Genomic DNA, 20,996 nt, shown 5'->3' with positions numbered 1-20,996 from the left:
TAACAATAACACAACCCCACTAGGGAGCTTTTCCTGCTCTTCAAAATAATACCAAAGGATTTATTGTGATTTAGTGCCAATGAACAAGCCGCCACAGCTTCATTTTCACATGGTGTCTCAAAGGTGGCAACTCTGCAGCATTCTCTCAGCAAGGGTCAGGCTTTACTTTTAGTACATTCTCCCAGAGTGGCGCTTGAGCTCGCAGCTTCCTCCTGGTAGCAAGATGGTAACATAGGGCTACAGCTGAACGTAAAAGCCAAATTGGGGTCAGATCTCCAAATCTGAAACAAAAATACATACATTGACTATGCAACACTTAATTATATAATCAAGTAACTAAATCTGATACCATTTAATTAGCAGGTCCATTCCCACTCAAGGAACTCATACCATTGAGATTAAGCCAACATCGTACCCTTTCTCAAGATAACCTGCGTTGGCTTTTTGAAGTATGTTAAGCTTCTAGAAAGAAAGAGCTTGCTTTCTTTCAGGATCATAAGTCACCTTAAAAAGCTAACAGATGGTTAAATTCCTTGAAGTATCGCTCGAACTCAGGAAGCACCATAACAGGAAAAATCTCGGTTTTACCTCCTGCATCTCCCTTGTCTCCTGAACTGGCCATTCATTTGAACCCAGCTTCATGTGGTCATCACTTCCCTTGCCACTCTTCGTGGCCATGTTTTCCTCCCACGTTCCAAAAACGTAGGGCTCAGAGTTGGTAAGTTGTGGACATGGTACTTTGATGCCAGAAGTGTAGCAAGACTTGCAGGCTGCCCCCAGCACATCCTCGTGTTGTGTTGGTCATTGATGCAAATGGTGCATTTCGTTGTACCTTTCAATGTTTCGGTGTACGTCTGACAAATAAAGCCAATCTTTAACCTTTGACCTTCAAGAAAACTACAGCCTTGTCGTGGTGTGGAGGCTTGCGTGTCTCAAAGATCTGGAGGGCTGTGATGGGTGGAGTCAGGACTTTTTGCTTTGGCTTTTGATGAAGTCTAAGACTTGGAAGTTCACCAAGTACTCCAGGTTCGGGGGATTCAGCTCAGGGCTAACAATCCTGACTGATGAAACAAAGTTGTTATGGAAACAGCGATGAAGAATCCTACATCTGAGTGCAATGGTATTCCCAAGTCTCCATCTGGGACTTGCATGACAGACAGTAATGCATACCGAGAGGAAGCTGAAGATGGAGGGCCTACATTGCCGCTCGAAATGCCAGTGGCATAATGGACAGTAAGTAAGTTCATCTTTAAAGATTTGGACAGGACCATATACATGGTATTAGCAAACCTGTTTCCTCCTTTTCTACGCAAACAACAGGAATTCTGCAGATGCTGGAAATTCAAGCAACACACATAAAAGTTGCTGGTGAACGCAGCAGGCCAGGCAGCATCTCTAGGAAGAGGTGCAGTCAACGCTTCAGGCCGAGACCCTTCGTCAGGACTAACTGAAGGAAGAGTGAGTAAGGGATTTGAAATTTGGAGGGGGAGGGGGAGATCCAAAATGATAGGAGAAGACAGGAGAGGGATGGATAGAGCCAAGAGCTGGACAGGTGATAGGCAAAAGGGGATACGAGAGGATCATGGGACAGGAGGTCCGGGAAGAAAGACAAGGGGGGGGGGACTCAGAGGATGGGCAAGGGGTATATTCAGAGGGAGAAAAAGGAGAGTGAGAGAAAGAATGTGTGTATAAAAATAAGTAACAGATGGGGTACGAGGGGGAGGTGGGGCATTAGCGGAAGTTAGAGAAGTCGATGTTCATGCCATCAGGTTGGAGGGTACCCAGACGGAATATAAGGTGTTGTTCCTCCAACCTGAGTGTGGCTTCATCTTTACAGTAGAGGAGGCCGTGGATAGACATGTCAGAATGGGAATGGGATGTGGAATTAAAATGTGTGGCCACTGGGAGATCCTGCTTTCTCTGGCGGACAGAGCGTAGATGTTCAGCAAAGCGGTCTCCCAGTCTGCGTCGGGTCTCGCCAATATATAAAAGGCCACATCGGGAGCACCGGACGCAGTATATCACCCCAGCCGATTCACAGGTGAAGTGTTGCCTCACCTGGAAGGACTGTTTGGGGCCCTGAATGGTGGTAAGGGAGGAAGTGTAAGGGCATGTGTAGCACTTGTTCCGCTTACACGGATAAGTGCCAGGAAGGAGATCAGTGGGGAGGGATGGGGGGGACGAATGGACAAGGGAGTTGCGTAGGGAGCGATCCCTGCGGAATGCAGAGAGAGGGGGGGAGGGAAAGATGTGCTTAGTGGTGGGATCTCGTTGGAGGTGGCGGAAGTTACGGAGAATAGTATGTTGGACCCGGAGGCTGGTGGGGTGGTAGGTGAGGACCAGCGGAACCCTATTCCTAGTGGGGTGGCGGGAGGATGGAGTGAGAGCAGATGTACGTGAAATGGGGGAGATGCGTTTAAGAGCAGAGTTGATAGTGGAGGAAGGGAAGCCCCTTTCTTTAAAAAAGCAAGACATCTCCCTCATCCTAGAATGTCCTTGTCTTTCTTCCCGGACCTCCTGTCCCATGATCCTCTCGTATCCCCTTTTGCCTATCACCTGTCCAGCTCTTGGCTCTATCCCTCCCCCTCCTGTCTTCTCCTATCATTTTAGATCTCCCCCTCTCTCTCCAACTTTCAAATCCCTTACTCACTCTTCCTTCAGTTAGTCCTGACGAAGGGTCTCGGCCTGAAGCGTTGACTGTACCTCTTCCTAGAGATGCTGCCTGGCCTGCTGCGTTCACCAGCAACTTTTATGTGTGTTCCTCCTTTTCTACTCCCACTCTCCTTTGCTCCAAAACAAAAACAGTGAAATACATACCTATTTCCTCCCCAGTATCTCCAGATGTCTTTCTGGTGAATGTGGCAACGTTGCTCCTGCCTCCTCTGAATCAGAAAGAACCGATGTATATGCATAGAGGATGTTTGAAAAGTTGTTTTGTTTTCCCACAGGAATGAGGAATGGGGGTGTTTAGGGAAACCTAATGGAAATTTCTAAAATTAGGATTTTTCTTAAGGTAACTAACAGACAGCACCGATTGGTGTATGTGTAACAAGGGAGAGTTAAGTGAAGATTCTCCGTAGAAATAAGGAAGGGAAATAGAGATTATTTTTCATGCTCGGAGTTATTTATGCTTTATGAGCAGTAACTGAGGCAGAGGCTATAATACTAATTATGCATGCGACCTTAAATTCAGATATATAAATATATGCAGGGAATGCCATTGAGCCACATAGCTCGAACTGAAGAGATCTTATCCACACAAAGCCAAGTGGCCTTCTGTCCTGTTGTTTGCACGATTCTGCAGGAAATAATTTTAATTAGGATCATCAAAAGCCAGCAATTAAAACCAAACCATTTTAATTGGTCAAAGTTTACTGTGGGCAGCTGGTCACAAGCAAGCAGGTGGTCATTCTTTGGTAACTCTGGTTTTCTTCCCCATTCCTCAGCAAAATTGATTGGAATTTCTGTTGAATAAGCTTGAATTTAAGACCAGAAAAACAGGTTTACTTAGATATCAAGCTTCCAACCACAGTTTATAATTACCACACATAAGGGATAGGGAAGCAGTAGGATGAGTGTTCTGTTTGGTTTATCGAGACACCATGGACTGACCTAAACACACGTAAGCACCATCACAAAGAAGGCACACCAGCACCTCAACTTAGATTTTTGCATGGATTTGGCATGTCAGCTAAAACATAGAACATAGAAATCTACAGCACATTACCCAGCCCTTCAGCCCATAAGGTTGTGCTGACCATGTCACCTGCTCTAGAAACTGTCTGGAATTTCCCAGCGGAAAACCCTTTAATTTTCTAAGCTCCATGTACCTAACAGTCTCTTAAAAGACCCTATTGTGTCCTTCACCACCATCGCTGGCAGTACATTCTATCCACCCACCACTCTCTTTGTGAAAAACTTGCCTCTGACATCCCCCTTGTACCTACTCCGAAGCACCTTAAAACTGTTCCCCCTCGTGTTATCCATTTCAGCCCAAGGAAAAAGCTTCTGGCTATCCACACGACCAATGCCTCAAATTTTTTTGCTGAACGATATCATATTTTGTAAAACAAGTACTATTATGTACGTAGAGCATTATGAAATTTAATTCAACCCATTGACTACATTGTACTTTTTTTTAAACAAATGGGTTCAGAACATGTTGAACTATTATGGAATTACATACAAAGAACCATCAAATACATCTAAATTAATTAGTACTATGCAAAAACTTAGACAAACTTCTATAGATTCACAGTGGAGAGTATGCTTCTATTTATCTGTTGGCATACACTTCAGAAAAGGCTGTTCCAGCCCCTTGGAGCTGTGCTGCCCTGCCTAATCACAGGACAATTTAAATTAACCAGCTAACCTCCCAACCGGTATGTCTTTGGACTGTGGGAGGAAACCAGAACACTGGGAGGAAAGCTGCATCCAGCAACTCTGAATTCTGAGGGAGTTAGAGTTTGATGAGGGACATGCCTAGAAGCTCTTCAACCTGAGGAGCAAGCAGTCTCTCTGAAACACACACAAAACATCGACTCTCTATTCCTTTCCAGAGATGGTGTCTGACCTGCTGAGTTAGTCCAGCATTTCTTGTGTATACTCTGGGTTTCCAGCATCTGCGGAATCTCTCGTGTTTAGTCTCTCTGAAAGCTTCATTTGAAATGTGCTGCATGAGGTTTTGTTTGTTGATGTCATTACTTACTGGGAGCTGGAATGCCCCAGCAGACTCCGATAAAAGAAAAACTATTGTTGCTGTTGGAAGCTATTGGATAAATATTTGCAAAAGAAGGATTTATAAAAAATGGAGGGCAGCTTGAATTTCAGACAAATCCATATCACCCTTTCATCTGGTGAAAATTAACCTGTTTTAATGATAATGTTCTATTGAAAATCTATACCTGTTCTAAGGGTACTCAAGCAGAAAGTAGAGCAAGAAATTATATGAAAGGTGCCTTGTGATTTCTGCAACATCCATTCGTTGTAGTGAGTGTGAAAGTTTCGGAGTGAGATTTATAGAGCACATGGTTGACAGCACCAAAATTTCCGTGTATTACATAAGTACAGTTTGCCTTCTTTTGTACATTGGTGAGCCTTTGTCTGTTTAGAAACATAGAAAACCTACAGCACAATACAGGCCCCTTTGGCCCACAAAGTTGCGCCGAACATGTCCCTACCTTAGAAAGTACTAGGCTTACCTATAGCCCTCTATTTTTCTAAGCTCCATGTACCTATCCAAAAGTCTCTTCAAAGACCCTATTGTATCCGCCTCCACCACCGTTGCCAGCAGTCCATTCCACACACTCATCATTTACTGAGTAAAAAACTTACCCCTGACATCTCCTCTGTACCTACTCCCCAGCACCTTAAACCTGTGTCCTCTTGTGGCAACCATTTCAGCCCTGGGAAAAAAGCCTCTGACTATCCACATGATCAATGCCTCTCATCACCTTATACACCTCTATCAGGTCACCTCTCATCCTCCATCACTCCAAGGAGAAAAGGCTGAGTTCACTCGACCTGTTTTCGTAAGGCATGCTCCCCAATCCAGGCAACATCCTTGTAAATCTCCTCTGCACCCTTTCTATGGCTTTCACATCCTTCCTGTAGTGAGGCGACCAGAACTGAGCACAGTACTCCAAGAGGGGCCTGACCAGGGCCCTACATAGCTGCAACATTACCTCTCAGCTCCTAAGTTCAGTTCCACGATTGGTGAAGGCCGTATGCCTTCTCAACCACAGAGTCAACCTGCGTAGCTGCTTTGAGCGTCCCATGGACTCGGACCCCAAGATCCCTCTGATCCTCCACACTGCCAAGAGTCTTACCATTAATACTATATTCTGCCATCATATTTGATCTACCAAAATGCACCACCTCACACTTATCTGGGTTGAACTCCATCTGCCACTTCTCAGCCCAGTTTTGCATCCTATCAATGTCCCGCTGTAACCTCTGTCAGCCCTCCACACTATCCACAACACCTCCAAACTTTGTGTCATCAGCAAACTTACTAATCCATCCCTCCACTTCCTCATCCAGGTCATTTATAAAAATCACGAAGAGTAAGGGTGCCAGAACAGATCCCTGAGGCACTCCACTGGTGACCAACCTCCACGCAGAATATGACCTGTCTACAACCACTCTTTGCCTCCTATGGGCAAGCCAGTTCTGGATCCACAAAGCAATGTCCCCTTGGATCCTATGCCTCCTTGTATATAGTTTATAAGGTTTATATATAGTTTTCCATAAAATTGTGTTGTATTTCTTTTTCCCCTGTAAATGCCTGTAAGAAAATTAATCTCAAGTTAACATATAGGTCCTATGATACTAAATTTACTCTGAACTTTGATATTTAATTATAGAGTGAGGAGGGGCCATGGTGAAGTGTTTACTTATGAGAAGAGATGGAAAGGGAGGATGATGACAGAAGGAGCTAAGAAGGTGGGACTGCTGTGCTTCTTGTGTGCGCCCTGCTGATATGGTGAACTGAGACCAAGGCTTGGGCCTACTCTGGGGACTCGGACCTAAGGACTCAATTTGGTTCTGAATGCTGTTGTTCACTTATATTGTTTGTATGGTTTATGTTTCTTTTCTCTTTCTCTGTGCACTGGGTGTTAGTCTTTTTTTAAAATTAGGTTTCTTGCTTTGTGGAAGCAGACAGGTCTCAAGGTTGTGTAATTTGTACATTCTTTGATAATAAATGTACTTTGAATTTGAATAAAAAGAAAGGTAGTTGAAAATGGTTAGTGTGATGTAGGGAGAGACTCAGGTGGGTGAGGAGTTGAAGGAAGAGGATAGTTACAGGACAAGAGCATTTCCAAGCGTGCGTATGTGCTTGCATGCGAGTGAGTGAGTGTGCATGTACGTGTTTGTGTATATGTGTTTGTATGCACAGTCTGTAATCTTTTGGCCTGTGTGCATACACTCAGTGGCCACTTTATTAGGTACCTCTACTCCTTAATGCAAATATCTAATCAGCAAATCATGTGGCAGCAACTCAGTGCATTAAAGCATGCAGACATAGTCAAGAGCTTTAGTTGTTGCTCAGACCAAATATCAGAATGAGGAAGGAGTGTGATCCAAGTGACTTTGACTGTGGAATGATTGTTGATGCCAGATGGGGTATTCTGAGCATCTTAGAAACCACTGATCACCTGGGATTTTCATGTACCACAGTCTCTTAAGGCTTACGGAGAATGGTACAAAAAAATCCTGTGAGTGGCAGTTCTGTGGGCGAAAATGCCTTGTTAACGAGAAAGGTCAGAGGAGAATAGCCAGACTGGTTCAAGCTGGCAGGAAGGCGACAGTAACTCAAATAACCATGCGTTCCAACAGTGATGTGTAGAACACACAGTACATTGAACCTTGAAGTGGATAGTCTACTGCTGTAGAAGACCAGAAACATACACCTATTGGCCACTGTTTTAGGTAAAGGGGGCATCTAATAACATGGCCACCGAGTGTATGTATTTGCAGCTGAGGTTGAGGTCCGCAGATTAGGGGTTCATCTGGATGTGATCTTGATTTCGGGTGCTCTCTGTGTGGAACTTGGATACCCTCTCTGTGACCAGTGGTGTGGTGTTCCTCCAAGTGCCTGGTTGCCTTTCTGTGTGCTGGTTGGTAGGTTAATTTTGGTAGATTAATTGCTCACTGTAAGTTGCAGCTAGTGTACCTGGATGCAATGAGAATGAGACGGCGGTATCGAAAGGGTTAATGAGCACGTGAGAGAGAATGGATTACGGGAATTTGATAGATAGATATTTTATCGATCCCAAAGGAAATTACAGTGTCACAGTAGCATTACAAGTGTACAGATACAAATATTAGAAGAGAAGTAGAAAGAATAAAAAATAAGTTACCTCAAACAGCTGAACAGGAGGGGGTAATTACTCCTCGGCTGTAGGTTGACTCATTATAGACGCAAAGAGTAACCTCATATAACGCTCTTTGGAGCAGCGCAGTTGTCTTGGTGTATCCCTAAAAGTGCTCTTCTGCTCAGCCAAGGTGGCATGCAGAGGGTGAAAAACATTGTATGGAATTGGCAGGATTTTCCATAGAGTCCTTTGTTCTACCACAAACTCCAGTGTGTCCAGTTTGACTCCTATAACAGAGCCAGCCTTTCTAATCAGTTTATTGAGCTTGTTGGCATCACTAGTGTTGATGCCATTGCCCAAGCTCACCACCACAAAGAAGATTGTACTGGCAACAACAGACTGGTAGAGCATCTGAAGGAGAGGCCTGTGTACTCCAAAGGACCTCAGTCTCCTCAAGAAATAGGTGACTCTGGCCCTTCTTGTACACAGCTTCTGTTTTGGAGCCCCGTTCAAGTCTGTCATCCAGGTGCATCCCAGGTACCTGTAGAACCTCACCATCAATAGTAACAGAGAGCGGTGCAGGCTTAGTCTTCCTAAAGTCCATCACCATCTCCTCTGAGCTGCAGATAATTCAGCTTGCACTATTTGACAAAGTCCTCCACCAGGACCCTGTATTCATCCTTCCATCCTCCTTTTATACACCCAACTATCGCTAAGTCATCAGAGAATTTCTACAGATGACACGATTCAGTGTTGTGTTTAAAGACCAAGGTACACCAGGTAAGCAGGAAGGAAACCAATACAGTCCCCTTTGCGGCCCCAGTGCTGCTTTTGGCTCTGAGGCTGCGCATACTGTGGTCTGCCAGTCAAGTAGTCTGTTATCCAGGATACAATGGAAGAGCCAATCTGCATTGAATGGAGCTTTTCCCCCAGCAATGAGGGATGTATGCTATTGAAGACATTGAGAAATCAGAAAAACATGATTGTCACAGTGCTGCCCTGCTTATCCAGATGGGAGTAGGCTCTGTTCAGCAGGTAGAAGACAGCATCATCGACTCCAATGTACTCCTGGTAGGCAAACTGCAGGGGATCAAGGACTGATCTGACCAGGGGTCAGAGGTGAGCCAGGACCAGCCCTTCTGGGGTCTTCATGATGTGTGAGGTCAGGGCCACTGGACGGTAGTCATCCAAGACTTTCAGTTGCCCCTCCTTGGGTTGCTCCACTTGGGAAAACACAGTGTGTTTTCCACACTGTTGGAACCCTTTCCAGGCAGAGACTCCGATTGAAAATGCACTGGAGAACTCCACACAACTGCTCAGCACACTTGTTCAGGACCTTGGGGTTCACGCCATCCGGTCCCGATGCGTTGCCGTGTCTGAGTTTCCCCAAGGCCTTTCTCACCTGCTCAGTAGTGAAGGTGAGTCCATGATGACTGGGGAGTTGGTGGAAAGTGGGGGCTGGGGGAGGTGAAGATTGGGGCGATAGCGGTTGGTATGTGGAGATGTGGGTGGTAGGTGCAGGGCAAGGAAGAGGTGCAGACTGTAGAAGGTAGCCTGTCTGAATGAAGTGGGGGAATGGGCTCAAATCTGGCTCAGGCAAGATGGGCTGTCTGACCTCCCTCTCTGCCATTTAGGAATGTGAAATACGAAACTATCCCTGCCATTGAAAAAATTCATGCAGGACTTCGCGGAACTGGATAGAAGCAAGTTATCCTTCATCCTAATGGAATGAAGAAGAAGATCATTTGTTGAGGTTTATTAATACGTGGACACTTCGAAAACAAGATTACAATACTTCCATTTGAAAGTAATATACAATGCCGAAGTAGAAGCTAGGTTATTTACAAATCCAGCTTTTTATGAGTGTTGTGAACTGTATCTGCATCTTCATGTATCTGAAAAGTTCTTGCTCGTCCTCACTTCCTCAGGGATTCCAGTAATGGAAAGCTGGACCATCCAGACAAATGCTTTTTCTCCTGGCTTCCTGACAGACTGTGGATTATTGCAGGAGCAGTTTATCTTTGAACAGCAGTTGACAGATTGTCAACTCCAGGTCATAGAGTTGTGGAGAGACACAGCACAGAAGCAGGTTCTTTGGCCCACACCAACCATCAAGCTTCCATTTTTACAGTAATCCTGCCTAAACTTATTTAATACCCCCCCCCTCCCCCACATAGTGTGTTGACTCCTTGTCTCCAGAGTCAAGCAGGCCTGGGCTGTTCTGGAACATAAATTAGAGCTAGCTGAAAGCATGCAGCATACATGCCAACTCCAGGACAACCTTGGATCAGGTTCCAGGCTGGTGGAGACTTCTCTCCCCTGATTTCTGTATCTTTGGTTGTAACTGATGGTTCCTCACACCATCAGAGTAATTCTGGAGAGGACGAAGACCTAAAATGGGTAACACTCCACCAGCTTGTGAAGCGGAACATCTCGGAAGTCAGAGTCACGCAGCAGTGAAACCGGGTTTTCGACCCGCTGAATTTGTGCAGATCGTCAAGCTTGCCAGGAGGAAGTGGATTTGCTGACATTTTTCCTTGCTTGCTATTCAGAGAGGGGCTTACAAAGAAGACTCAGTGAACTGGAGCAACTAACAATGTGCTGCAGGAAATCTGCAGGTCAAACAGCATCTGTTGGGGAAAAGGAATTGTCAATATTTCGGGGGAGTAAACATTTTCTCTCAGACTCAGTGAATGGTTTACCCTTCCAGGACATCTGCTGACTTCTAGAATTCTTTCCTGTAAATCATTTTAGTAACTTTTATTATGTTTTTTTTAACATAGCTCTTGGAGTACAGTGGATGTGTCACTGTACTAGTTCTCAGAGAGCTGGTCAGTGACCGGGCCCAAGTTACAACTCTGCTTTGTCAGCTGAGGGACTTAAACTCAAGAAATGAAATAAATCTGGAGAAATGCGGTGATCACAAAACTACGGGTGGCCCCTCCATTTTGGACATTCAGATAAGGGCATTTTGCCTTTACAGAATTCACAAATTACTACCCAAAATTTGAGATACTGAATAAAATGTATTCTCACAGAATTTGGGTGAAAAAAGTAAAGAAATAAATTATCTTTTCCCCAGTCTTTGTTTCTTGAAGTATGTGCAATTGATTCAGCTTTACGTGACAGAAAACGATGAATATCTAAGAACACAACCCTCTGTGTGACATGGGGGTTGCCTGCACTGGATTATGTAAACACAGATTTAATTCACCAATGGCACTCAGGGAAGGTATCTGCTCTGCTTATCCAGAATGGGTTTGACGTGGCCCAGCCCAGATCCATGGCAACTTGGTTAAGTGTTAAAAGCTCAGCAAACCAGTTCAAGGACAATTCAGAAATAACAACAGAAATGCGGGAAATACTGTAATCAGCTAATCAGGCAGCATCTCCAGAAAGAGAGACGGTTAACGTTTTCGGTCTGAGGCCCTTTGCCAGAACTGGGGAAGAGAAAAAACAAGTTATTTCTCAGTAGCAATGAAAGTGGAGGAGGGTTAAGTGTAACAAAGGGAAAGGGTGAAGCCAAATGGGATAATCCAACTGGTAAAGTACGCCACAAGGTTGGAAACTGGAGATCTGAGTAAATTATGTTCAAGTATATTTTAGCTTAGCTGTAAGTGGTGACCCTTCAACAATACCTGCACCCAGCAAGTGAATGAAAACACATTTTTATTAATTTTAAAGATTCTACTCTTAAATTATTTCATTGATTTTGTTTGCAAGAGACAGTATGACTAAAATTTTCAGGTTTGCACTGGCTGCCATTACGTAATGTAAAAAAAAATAAGGTAATATGGCGGCATGCTAGAAAGCAGCGGCTTCTACAGGGCCAGCCAAAGTGTTGTTGTTCTTTTTAAACATATTTGTTATGATTGCAAGACGCTGCTGGACATTAAGATCTTAACTACTGTAGGCCTACCCCATCAGCAAGTTGCTCGTTGGCAGAGAAACTGGAGGAGCTGGACTTGATGCGATTGTGCTGGTGCAGGCGTCAGAGGGGCGTTGGTGTGCCAAGGCAGTGTGCAGTCTTAACAGCAGGTGATTGTCTTAGTCATTTTTCTTTTGATGGCAAGACCTTGTTGGACATTGGTAATGTGGAATTCTGCAAGTTGGACTCTCTGTTTTATTGGCGAACGGCGGGGGAGCTACGTGGCTCGGCCGCACTAAAGAATAGCTCTCAAACTTGTTTGTAGTCACTGAGGAGCGAGGCATCAGAGTCAGTATGCTCCACCAGAGTGCCAGAAATGGTGTAGCACGGTGTCCATGCTATAGTCATGCTGTTGTCCAGTGTTCACTCAGCAGAACAGAAGATGTATTGTGTTCAACTGCAGACTGCTACAACGTTGATGGACACAGGGACTTGGACTTTTTTTTTTGGTGTGACTATATTTTACTGCTGTCTTCTATGTGCTACTGTATGTGTGCCTTGTGCTGTGAATGACTGTTGGTACAATGTTTTGCACTTTGGCCCTGGGGTAACACTGTTTCATTCGGCTGTATTTGTGGGTATTCATGTATGGTTGAATAACAATTAAACTTGATGTATCACATAAGACAGTAAAGAATACTCTAAGTGAATAGAGGAATCAGGAGCAGGGGTATGCCTGTCAGACTCTCATACCTGGTCCATCATTCAGTAAGATATTGGCTGATCCAGTCTCAACCTTCCTCACGTAATAGATTGCAGCATCTATGGCCTTTTGTGTCTCCACTTATCACCTTCTAAACTCCATCACTACCTCCACCCTCCCTTTCCCTGCAGTCTTTATCTCCTTATCTGTTTCTACTTATCACCGATCAGTTGCTATTTCCAAATTCTACCTCTCCCCCTTCCCCAGTTCCATCTGCCCATCATCTCCCTCCTCAACTGCTTCCACCTATCGTCTGCCAGCCTTGCCTCACCCCTCCCTCCCCCTTACACTCTCAGTACTGTTACGCACCCCGTAAATGGGTTGCCAAACCAGCAGAAATGGATCACTCAGTTGGAGTCTGGATTACTAGAACTAAGAAAGTTTTATTAAAGAAACAAGCAACACAGTAATCGAAAGGATAATAAATGCAACAGTTCAGCAATGATAAACACACATGTGCACAGAATTAAGATAACAGGATCAATCAAGCTCTATCGTTGTCTAGGGGTAAATGACTAGTTTCAAAGTGACACAAAGTCCAGTTCAATTTAGTTCAGTTTGCAGTAATCGTTGCCATGGCGATGGACAATGTGGGGGGAAGGAGACAGAACAAGAATGAATGATCATTCGAAACGGCTTCCACACACAGACCTGCGTTATTGCTCACAAGCAGCTTTCGGGCGGGTCCTTTGTGATGTCACCTGAGGTCACCGACTGACCCCTCCTCCAGATGTGGTCGATCCTCTGCAGTGAACCTGGCACCCCAGGCAAGGGCGGACACACACCAGGTTCCTGCTGATCGTACCTTTCCACCCTGTGCGTCTAAGGCTGATCCCGCGGTCAGCCGTCCAAGAGCTTCCCACCAACTTGTGGGAGGCGCACCGCTTCCAGGGTCTCATTACCTCGGGGTGTTGTGTGTGTCCTGCCTTAGCAAACCTGTCCCTTTTTATCCCCCTGCTGGGGTATCGCCTGTCCATCACTTCAAACAGTTCAGGGTTCAAAGGGGGAGCCGCTCTAGACAGCTCTCTCTCCCGTCCCTTCATTACACATCTCCAGATCGCCTGTCCATCACTTCAAACAGTTCAGGGTTCAAAGGGGGAGCCGATCTTGACAATACCCAGACTGATGGCTCCTTCATTAACATCTCCAAATGCTGCTTGATTGTGTTCCTTATCTCTCCCTCCCCTGAGGACAGGTGGCAGACCAACTGCTGATGCCACTGGTGCTAGCCCAGGCCAGCAAACATCTTAATTTATGTGTATTCTCGTCACACTTCCACCCTTTAAGGATTTTTACCGGGGTAAAAATTACAAACATGAGTACATTATTTGATACACACAAATATACATCTTTATCAGCTATTTGGCTAATACAGAGAATTTGAAGTTGTCAACACCTGACAGACAGTCAGCCATCACATTTTCTATTTCTTTTATATGTGTTATTAATAATCCCTTAGACCAGGCTCCAACTCAGCAAACTTCTTAGTGGCCAAAAACACTGATGAATTGCGATCAATGTAACCTCTCATTTGGTTTTGTCCCGGACCACAATAACAAGGGTCGTCCCATTCCGACTTAGTTTTCTCTCGCAAGGGCTTAGTAGGCGGGGGGCGGGGGGGGGGGGGGTAGTGACCGCAGAGTTATTGCAAAACTTCCTACAGTACCCCACCATCTCCAAGAGCCTTCTGAGGGCCCTCTTGTCTGTCGGGGTTGGGAGGTCAGCGATAGCCTGCACTGTAGCTTGCATCGCTGCCAGCTGCCCCTGTGTCACCACAATTCCCAGGTAAGTGACCTTCGTGTGGCCGAACTCATTTTTTTCAAGGTTCACTATCAAGCTGGCTTCAGACAGCCGTATTAAATTGCCAATACACACCTCTGTGTTCGTCAGCCCTTTAGTCACTGAATTACTCATTCTATATGGGTGTTGTTTACTAGGCTGACCTATTGCAACAGACACCACCCAACGTCCCAGTTCTTTGCATCGCCTCGGGACAATCAAACACACGGGTGCGAGTCGTTTAATTACTTCTAAAGAGTTGCTTTGTTCGGGGATTAAAGGAGAGACCTTATCAGCAGACCTGGCCAAAACAATAGCCTTCTCCCATCTGATCGATACCATACTAATCTTTTCAAAATGGTTTTTCTCTCTTATCGGGGGGACCCTAGCTTCATTGATTTCCACGCTAACCCCAACTAGGTTTGTTAGCATATCAAAAGCCTGTGACCGTCTCAGTTCGCATTGGCCATAATCAATAACATCCTCCCCCCGGGCAGCTGGTAAACCTCTTTCGTGATTCCACCAACTGTTTCCTCCAGCACCGCAAAATGTCCACCGGGGGGTACCTTGTGGGCCAGATTAAAAATCTCATCCTCATAACTCTTTTGCACCACCCCCCATTCCTCATCTGCGGGTACTGTCCTTGATTTCCCTTTCTTCCTTAGCACTTCCTCCTCCGCACAATAGGCTACTAGTTCCCTTGTTAAGGCTGTGTCAGAGAGAGCTGTCTCCGCCAAAACCATCAGCCCCTCGTCTCGCTCCCGCGTCTGCACAAATTCTTTCCTGGCTACTGCTACGACTGTCCCAGCTCCCTCACTACCTCTTGCCTCACTACACTCCTTCTTTTCACTTTCTACCCTCTTCTCGTACAAGGTTGGCAGAAACGTTTCAGCTAAATTTACCACCGCAGCCCCATGATGAACCTGAGTCCATGGGCGGGGCCTCACTGCTGGCAGGCTGACCTGTCAATCTCACGACTGGGAACACGATTCCCCCGGCGAGGTCATTACCGAGCAAGACTTCCACGCCTTTCATCGGTAATTCGGACCTCACCCCGATCGTGACTAGTCCAGAGACCAGGTTGCTTTGTAAGTGTATCTGGTGCAAAGGGACTGACTCTGTCCCTTCCCCAACACCTTTGACCTTGACCTCCCCAGTCCGGGTCTCTGAGCTAAACTCTAATACACTCTTCAGTATTAGTGACTGACACGCTCCCGTGTCTCTCTAGATCCGCACTGGAACTGGTTTTAACCCCTCCTTCACTGACACCAATCCGGCCGAGATAAACCTCTCGCGCCCTTCTTGAACTTTGGCAGACCTGTCCTTCCCTAGCGGTTCGCTTAACAGCTCGATACAGCCAGTCAAAATCGCTGTCTTCCCTTTTCCCGTCTCCTTCTTTGGGGCAAAGCGCCTGGACGCAAAGTGTACGACTTTCCCGCAATTATAACAGACGACCCCAGGAAACTTCCTGCCAGACTGCTCCCGGTCTACCTTATCCTTCTCACTAGTCCCTGGCTTACTTTCTGACTTTTCCGGCGGACTCTCCCCACCGTCCTGACTACCCTTCTGGTAGCCTTTACTCGAGGCAAACTTCATTTTATGCGTCAACGCATATTCATCCGCTAACTTAGCAGTTGCGGCTAACGTGGCTGCCTCTTTCTCATCTAGGTAGGGTCTCATACCCTCAGGGAGACAACCTTTAAACTGCTCAATCAGGATCAGCTGCAGCAGTCTGTCATAATCCCCCTCTACCCCCTTTGAGGCGCACCAACGCTCACAATATGTCTGCATCTCACGGGCAAACTCCAAATACGCGCGGTACCACTGCTTCCTCGCATTCCGGAACCTCTGCCGGTATGCCTCCGGGACCAACTCATAAATCCTGAGGATGGCCTCTCTCACCACCTCATTCCTCTGGGCATCTTCTGCGGACAAAGCTGAGTAAGCTTCTTGGGCTTTCCCTTTCAGTACACTCTGAAGTAAAACAGCCCACTTATCCCTCGGCCAGTCCTGACTTATAGCCATTTTTTCGAAATGGAGGAAGTACCGATCCACGTCGGTATCGTCAAATGGGGGAACCAGCCTAACCTCCTGGGTCGCCCGGAACCCTCCACCTTGGTTCGGCACGAGCCCCTGCACTGCCCTTAATCTTAACTTCTCCAGCTCGAATTCCCTTTCCCTCTGTTCCTCCAACTGCCTCTCTTCTCGCTCCAACTGCCTCTCTCTCTCTTTCCTTTCTAACTCTCTCTCCTCTTCTCGCTGCAACTGCCTCTCTCTGTCCTGCTCTTCTCACTGTAACTGTCTGTCCCTCTCTTCCTCTTCTCGCTCCAACTGCCGTACCCGGAACTCGTGCTCGAGTCTCAGTTTTTCAAGCTGCACCTGTACCGCGTCTCCAGCAGGTTTTTCAATAGACACCACCCCCAGCTCGCCTTGGGGAAACACACCTTTAGATACATAGTGCTCTACGATAGCTCTGTGTATCTCCTCTCTCCTCATTGTCGACTTCCCCTTAGCAAGATTCAACCGTTTGGCCACAGCTACCAATTCCGATTTCCTGGCATCCTCTAATGCCTCCAAGGTCGGCGCCTTTATAAATTCCTCAGCCTCCATTTCTGCTGTTTGTCTTTTCTTTCTTTCGGGAATTTTAACCCAATCAATTTACTCCATTCCAAATTTAGTGTTCAAAATCCCGGACGAGCCCCCACTTATGTTACGTACCCCGTAACTGGGTTGCCAAACCAGCAGAAATGGATCACTCAGTTGGAGTCTGGATTACTAGAACTAAGGAAGTTTTATTAAAGAAACAAGCAACACAGTAATCGAAAGGATAATAAATGCAACAGTTCAGCAATGATAAACACACGTGCACAGAATTAAGATAACAGGATCAATCAAGCTCTATCGTTGTCTAGGGGTAAATGACCAATTTCAAAGTGACACAAAGTCCAGTTCAATTTAGTTCAGTTTGCAGTAATCGTTGCCATGGCGATGGACAATGTGGGGGGAAGGAGAGAGAACAAGAACGAATGATCATTCGAAACGGCTTCCACACACAGACCTGCGATATTGCTCACAAGCAGCTTTCGGGCGGGTCCTTTGTGATGTCACCTGAGGTCACCGACTGACCCCTCCTCCAGATGTGGTCGATCCTCTGCAGTGAACCTGGCACCCCAGGCAAGGGCGGACACACACCGGGTTCCCGCTGATCGTACCTTTCCACCCTGTGCGTCTAAGGCTGATCCCGCGATCAGCCTTCCAAGAGCTTCCCACTGACTTGTGGGAGGCGCACCGCTTCCAGGGTCTCGTTACCTCGGGGTGTCGTGTGTGTCCTGCCTTAGCGAACCTGTCCCTTTTTATCCCCCTGCTGGGGTATCGCCTGTCCATCACTTCAAACAGTTCAGGGTTCAAAGGGGGAGCCGCTCTAGACAGCTCTCTCTCCCGTCCCTTCATTACACATCTCCAGATCGCCTGTCCATCACTTCAAACAGTTCAGGGTTCAAAGGGGGAGCCGATCTTGACAATACCCAGACTGATGGCTCCTTCATTAACATCTCCAAATGCTGCCTAATTGTGTTCCTTATCTCTCCCTCCCCTGAGGACAGGTGGCAGACCAACTGCTGATGCCACTGGTGCTAGCCCAGGCCAGCAAACATCTTAATTTATGTGTATTCTTGTCACAGTACTAATGCAGGGCCTTGAACCAAAACATCGATTGACTATCCCTCTGCCTCTACAGATGATGAGTTCCTCCAGCAGAATACTTTTTAGCTCAACACTACAGTGATACAGCCAAGTCCATCACGGGATAAGCCCTCCCCACCATTGAGCACATTTACAAGGACTGACACCACAAGAAAGTGGCATCTATCATCTATCATCCATCAGGCAGGAGGGACAGGAGCCTTAGGTCCCATACCACCAGATTCAGGAACAGTTATTACCCAATAACTTCAGACTCCTGATCCAGAGGGGATAACTTCACTCACTTCAACCCTGAACTGATTTCACAACCTCTAGACTCACCGTCAAGGAGTCTACAACTGATGTTCTTAGTATTTTTTTTATTTGCATGATTTGTCGTCTTTTGCACTTTGGTTGTTTGTCAGTCTTTGATTACGTGTAGCTTTTCATAATCTCAGTTCCTGTTATGATGTGTTTCTGGTTACTCCTTTTTTGTTGCAGTTCTGTGCAATTTTGATCAGGGTGGACTGGCTTTGCAACCTGCAGTTAACGAACAACACAGCACTAAACTGAACTGACAGGAACTAAAGTGAACATTCCTAGACTGTTTCAATAACTTTGTGATCTGATATTTTATAGTCTGTTTTTCAGTAGTTTTTGCCATTTCTGCAATTTGTTCTTTTTTTTGTGTGTGTTGGGTGCTTGATGTTTTCTTTGAATAGGTTCCATGGTGTTGCTTTGCTTGTGGCTGTCTGTGGAAAGACAAATCTCAGAGTTATATACTACATGCATACTTTGATGATAAATGTACTTTGAATCTTTAAATATGGTGATATAAACGTATTTTAATAATAAATTTACTTCTGACTTCCGTGCTTACTCCCTGCATCCCTTGTCCAGCACTAAAGAACCTACCATCCTGCCTTAAAGAAGAGCAGGAAAAAATAAACCAGGATTTCAAGTAGTTCATGTCTGAGCGAACCGAGAGTATATTTAACAGGAACTGAACAATGACCATCCTGGATGAGAGGAATATGTTGAGGTTGGGGCCAGGAAATACTTGGCATGAGTTGTGATGATGGGACATAGTGTCAAATAAACCAAGGCTGAACTTCATCCAGACCAGTCTTGTGAAACCTAATTCCTTTGGCAAGAGCCATTTCTGAATGAATTGTTACATGTGTGCTACTGGGCTTCCCTTTGCTGTTTGGGTCAAACTTATTAGAAGAAAGAGTGATCGATATTCACAACACATTACCAGACGAGACAGGTGGTTCAGATGTATTTATTATTGGTATTGATATTGATTTATTATTGTCACATGCTCCAAGATACAGTGAAAAGCTTGTCTTGCGCACTGTTTATATAAATCAGGTCATTGCACAGTGCACTGAGGTAGAATAAGGTAAAACAATAACAATGTGCAATAAAGTGTAAAAGCTACCAAAAGAGTGCAGTGCAGGTAAATGGTGATGTGCAAGGTTATTATGAGGTAGATTGTGAGGCCAAGAGTCCATTTTATTGAAAAAGAGGTCTGTTCTATAGTCTGAGAGCAGTATTATATTAAAGAAGCAGTTACATAGCTACTTAAGTGGACATGGCATGGAAGGCCATGGTCATAGTCAGACTTTATTGATCCCGGGGGAAATTGGTTTTCGTTGCAGTTGCACCATAAATAATTAAATAGTAATAAAACCATAAATAATAAATAGTAATATGTAAATTATGCCAGGAAATAAGTCCAGGACCAGCCTATCGGCTCAGGGTGTCTGACCCTCTAAGGGAGGAGTTGTAAAGTTTGATGGCCACAGGCAGGAATGACTTCCTATGACGCTCTGTGTTGCATCTCGGTGGAATGAGTCTCTGGCTGAATGTACTCCTGTGCCCAACCAGTCCGTTATGTAGTGGATGGGAGACATTGTCCAAGGTGGCATGCAACTTGGACAGCATCCTCTTTTCAGACAACACCGTCAGAGAGTCCAGTTCCATCCCCACAACATCACTGGCCTTACGAATGAGTTTGTTGATTCTGTTGGTGTCTGCCACCCTCGGCCTGCTGCCCCAGCACACAACAGCAAACAACAGCACTGGCCACGACAGACTCGTAGAACATCCTCAGCAGCATCCGGCAGATGTTAAAGGACCTCAGTCTCCTCAGGAAATACAGACGGCTCTGACCCTTCTTGTAGACAGCCTCAGTGTTCTTTGACCAGTCCAGTTTATTGTCAATTCGTATCCCCAGGTATTTGTAATCCTCCACCATGTCCACACTGACCCCCTGGATGGAAACAGGGGTCACCGGTACCTTAGTTCTCCTCAGGTCTACCACCAGCTCCTTAGTCTTTTTCACATTAAGCTGCAGATAATTCTGCTCACACCTTGTGACAAAGTTTCCTACCGTAGCCCTGTACTCAGCCTCATCTCCCTTGCTGATGCATCCATCTAGGGCAGAGTCATCAGAAAATCTCTGAAGATGACAAGACTCTGTGCAGTAGTTGAAGTCCAAGGTGTAAATGGTGAAGAGAAAGGGAGACAAGACAGTCCCCTGTGGAGCCCCAGTGCTGCTGATCACTCTGTCCAAATGGGACAAGTGGGATCAGTGTCGATGGGCAAAAAGAATGGCAAGGATGTGGTGAGCCGAAGAGCCTGTTTTCGTGCTTTACAACTCTGTGGCTGTTACAACACCAGTGACCCAGTTCAATTCCCGCTACTGTCAGTAGGGAGTTTGCATGTTGTGCCTGTGGCCACATGGGTTGCCTCCGGGTGCTCCTATTTCCTCACACATTCCAAAAATGTGCAGGTTAATAGGTTAGTTGGTCACATGACTATAATTGGGCAGTACAGGTTTTTTTTAGGCCAGAAGGGCCTGTTACCCTGTTTTTAATGCAGCAGCTATACAATGCATTACCTACAATTACTATAATACAGTGCAAAGGTCTTGGGCACTCTAGCTGTATATATGTGCCTAAGACTTTTGCACAGTACTGTACTTTAGATCTCCCTCTGAAATTGGCAGCAAAGTACAAATTATAAAAATCCTTGCAAACCAGTTGGCATGATAACACAATGCTTGCTCTGTCACCATTTT

General features: G+C 45.7%; 2 protein-coding genes across 7 annotated transcripts in view; one reads left to right on the top strand and one right to left on the bottom strand.

The window, feature by feature from the left end:
- Window positions 1-20,996, top strand: part of alg14 (ALG14 UDP-N-acetylglucosaminyltransferase subunit) — a 120,986-nt gene that overhangs the window by 92,958 nt on the left and 7,032 nt on the right. The gene's annotated exons all lie outside the window — the stretch shown is intronic.
- Window positions 81-20,996, bottom strand: part of LOC140205799 (uncharacterized) — a 70,260-nt gene continuing 49,344 nt past the window's right edge. For 4 of the 6 annotated variants that reach the window (XM_072273494.1, XM_072273492.1, XM_072273491.1 and 1 more), the window contains one exon: window positions 12,855-18,660. In XM_072273494.1, coding sequence (XP_072129595.1) covers window positions 15,452-16,252 — 801 coding nt within the window. In that variant the 5' untranslated portion in view covers window positions 16,253-18,660 and the 3' untranslated portion in view covers window positions 12,855-15,451. Of the gene's footprint in view, window positions 282-2,817; window positions 2,885-12,854; window positions 18,661-20,996 lie in introns of those variants that run through there. The other 2 variants (XR_011887972.1, XR_011887971.1) reach the window with 2 other exon arrangements.

Source organism: Mobula birostris, chromosome 12 (assembly GCF_030028105.1).
Source record: "Mobula birostris isolate sMobBir1 chromosome 12, sMobBir1.hap1, whole genome shotgun sequence".
Lineage (NCBI taxonomy): Eukaryota > Metazoa > Chordata > Chondrichthyes > Myliobatiformes > Myliobatidae > Mobula > Mobula birostris.
The sequence above is the reverse complement of the archived record's forward strand: the minus strand, read 5'-3'. Positions and strand labels throughout refer to the sequence as shown.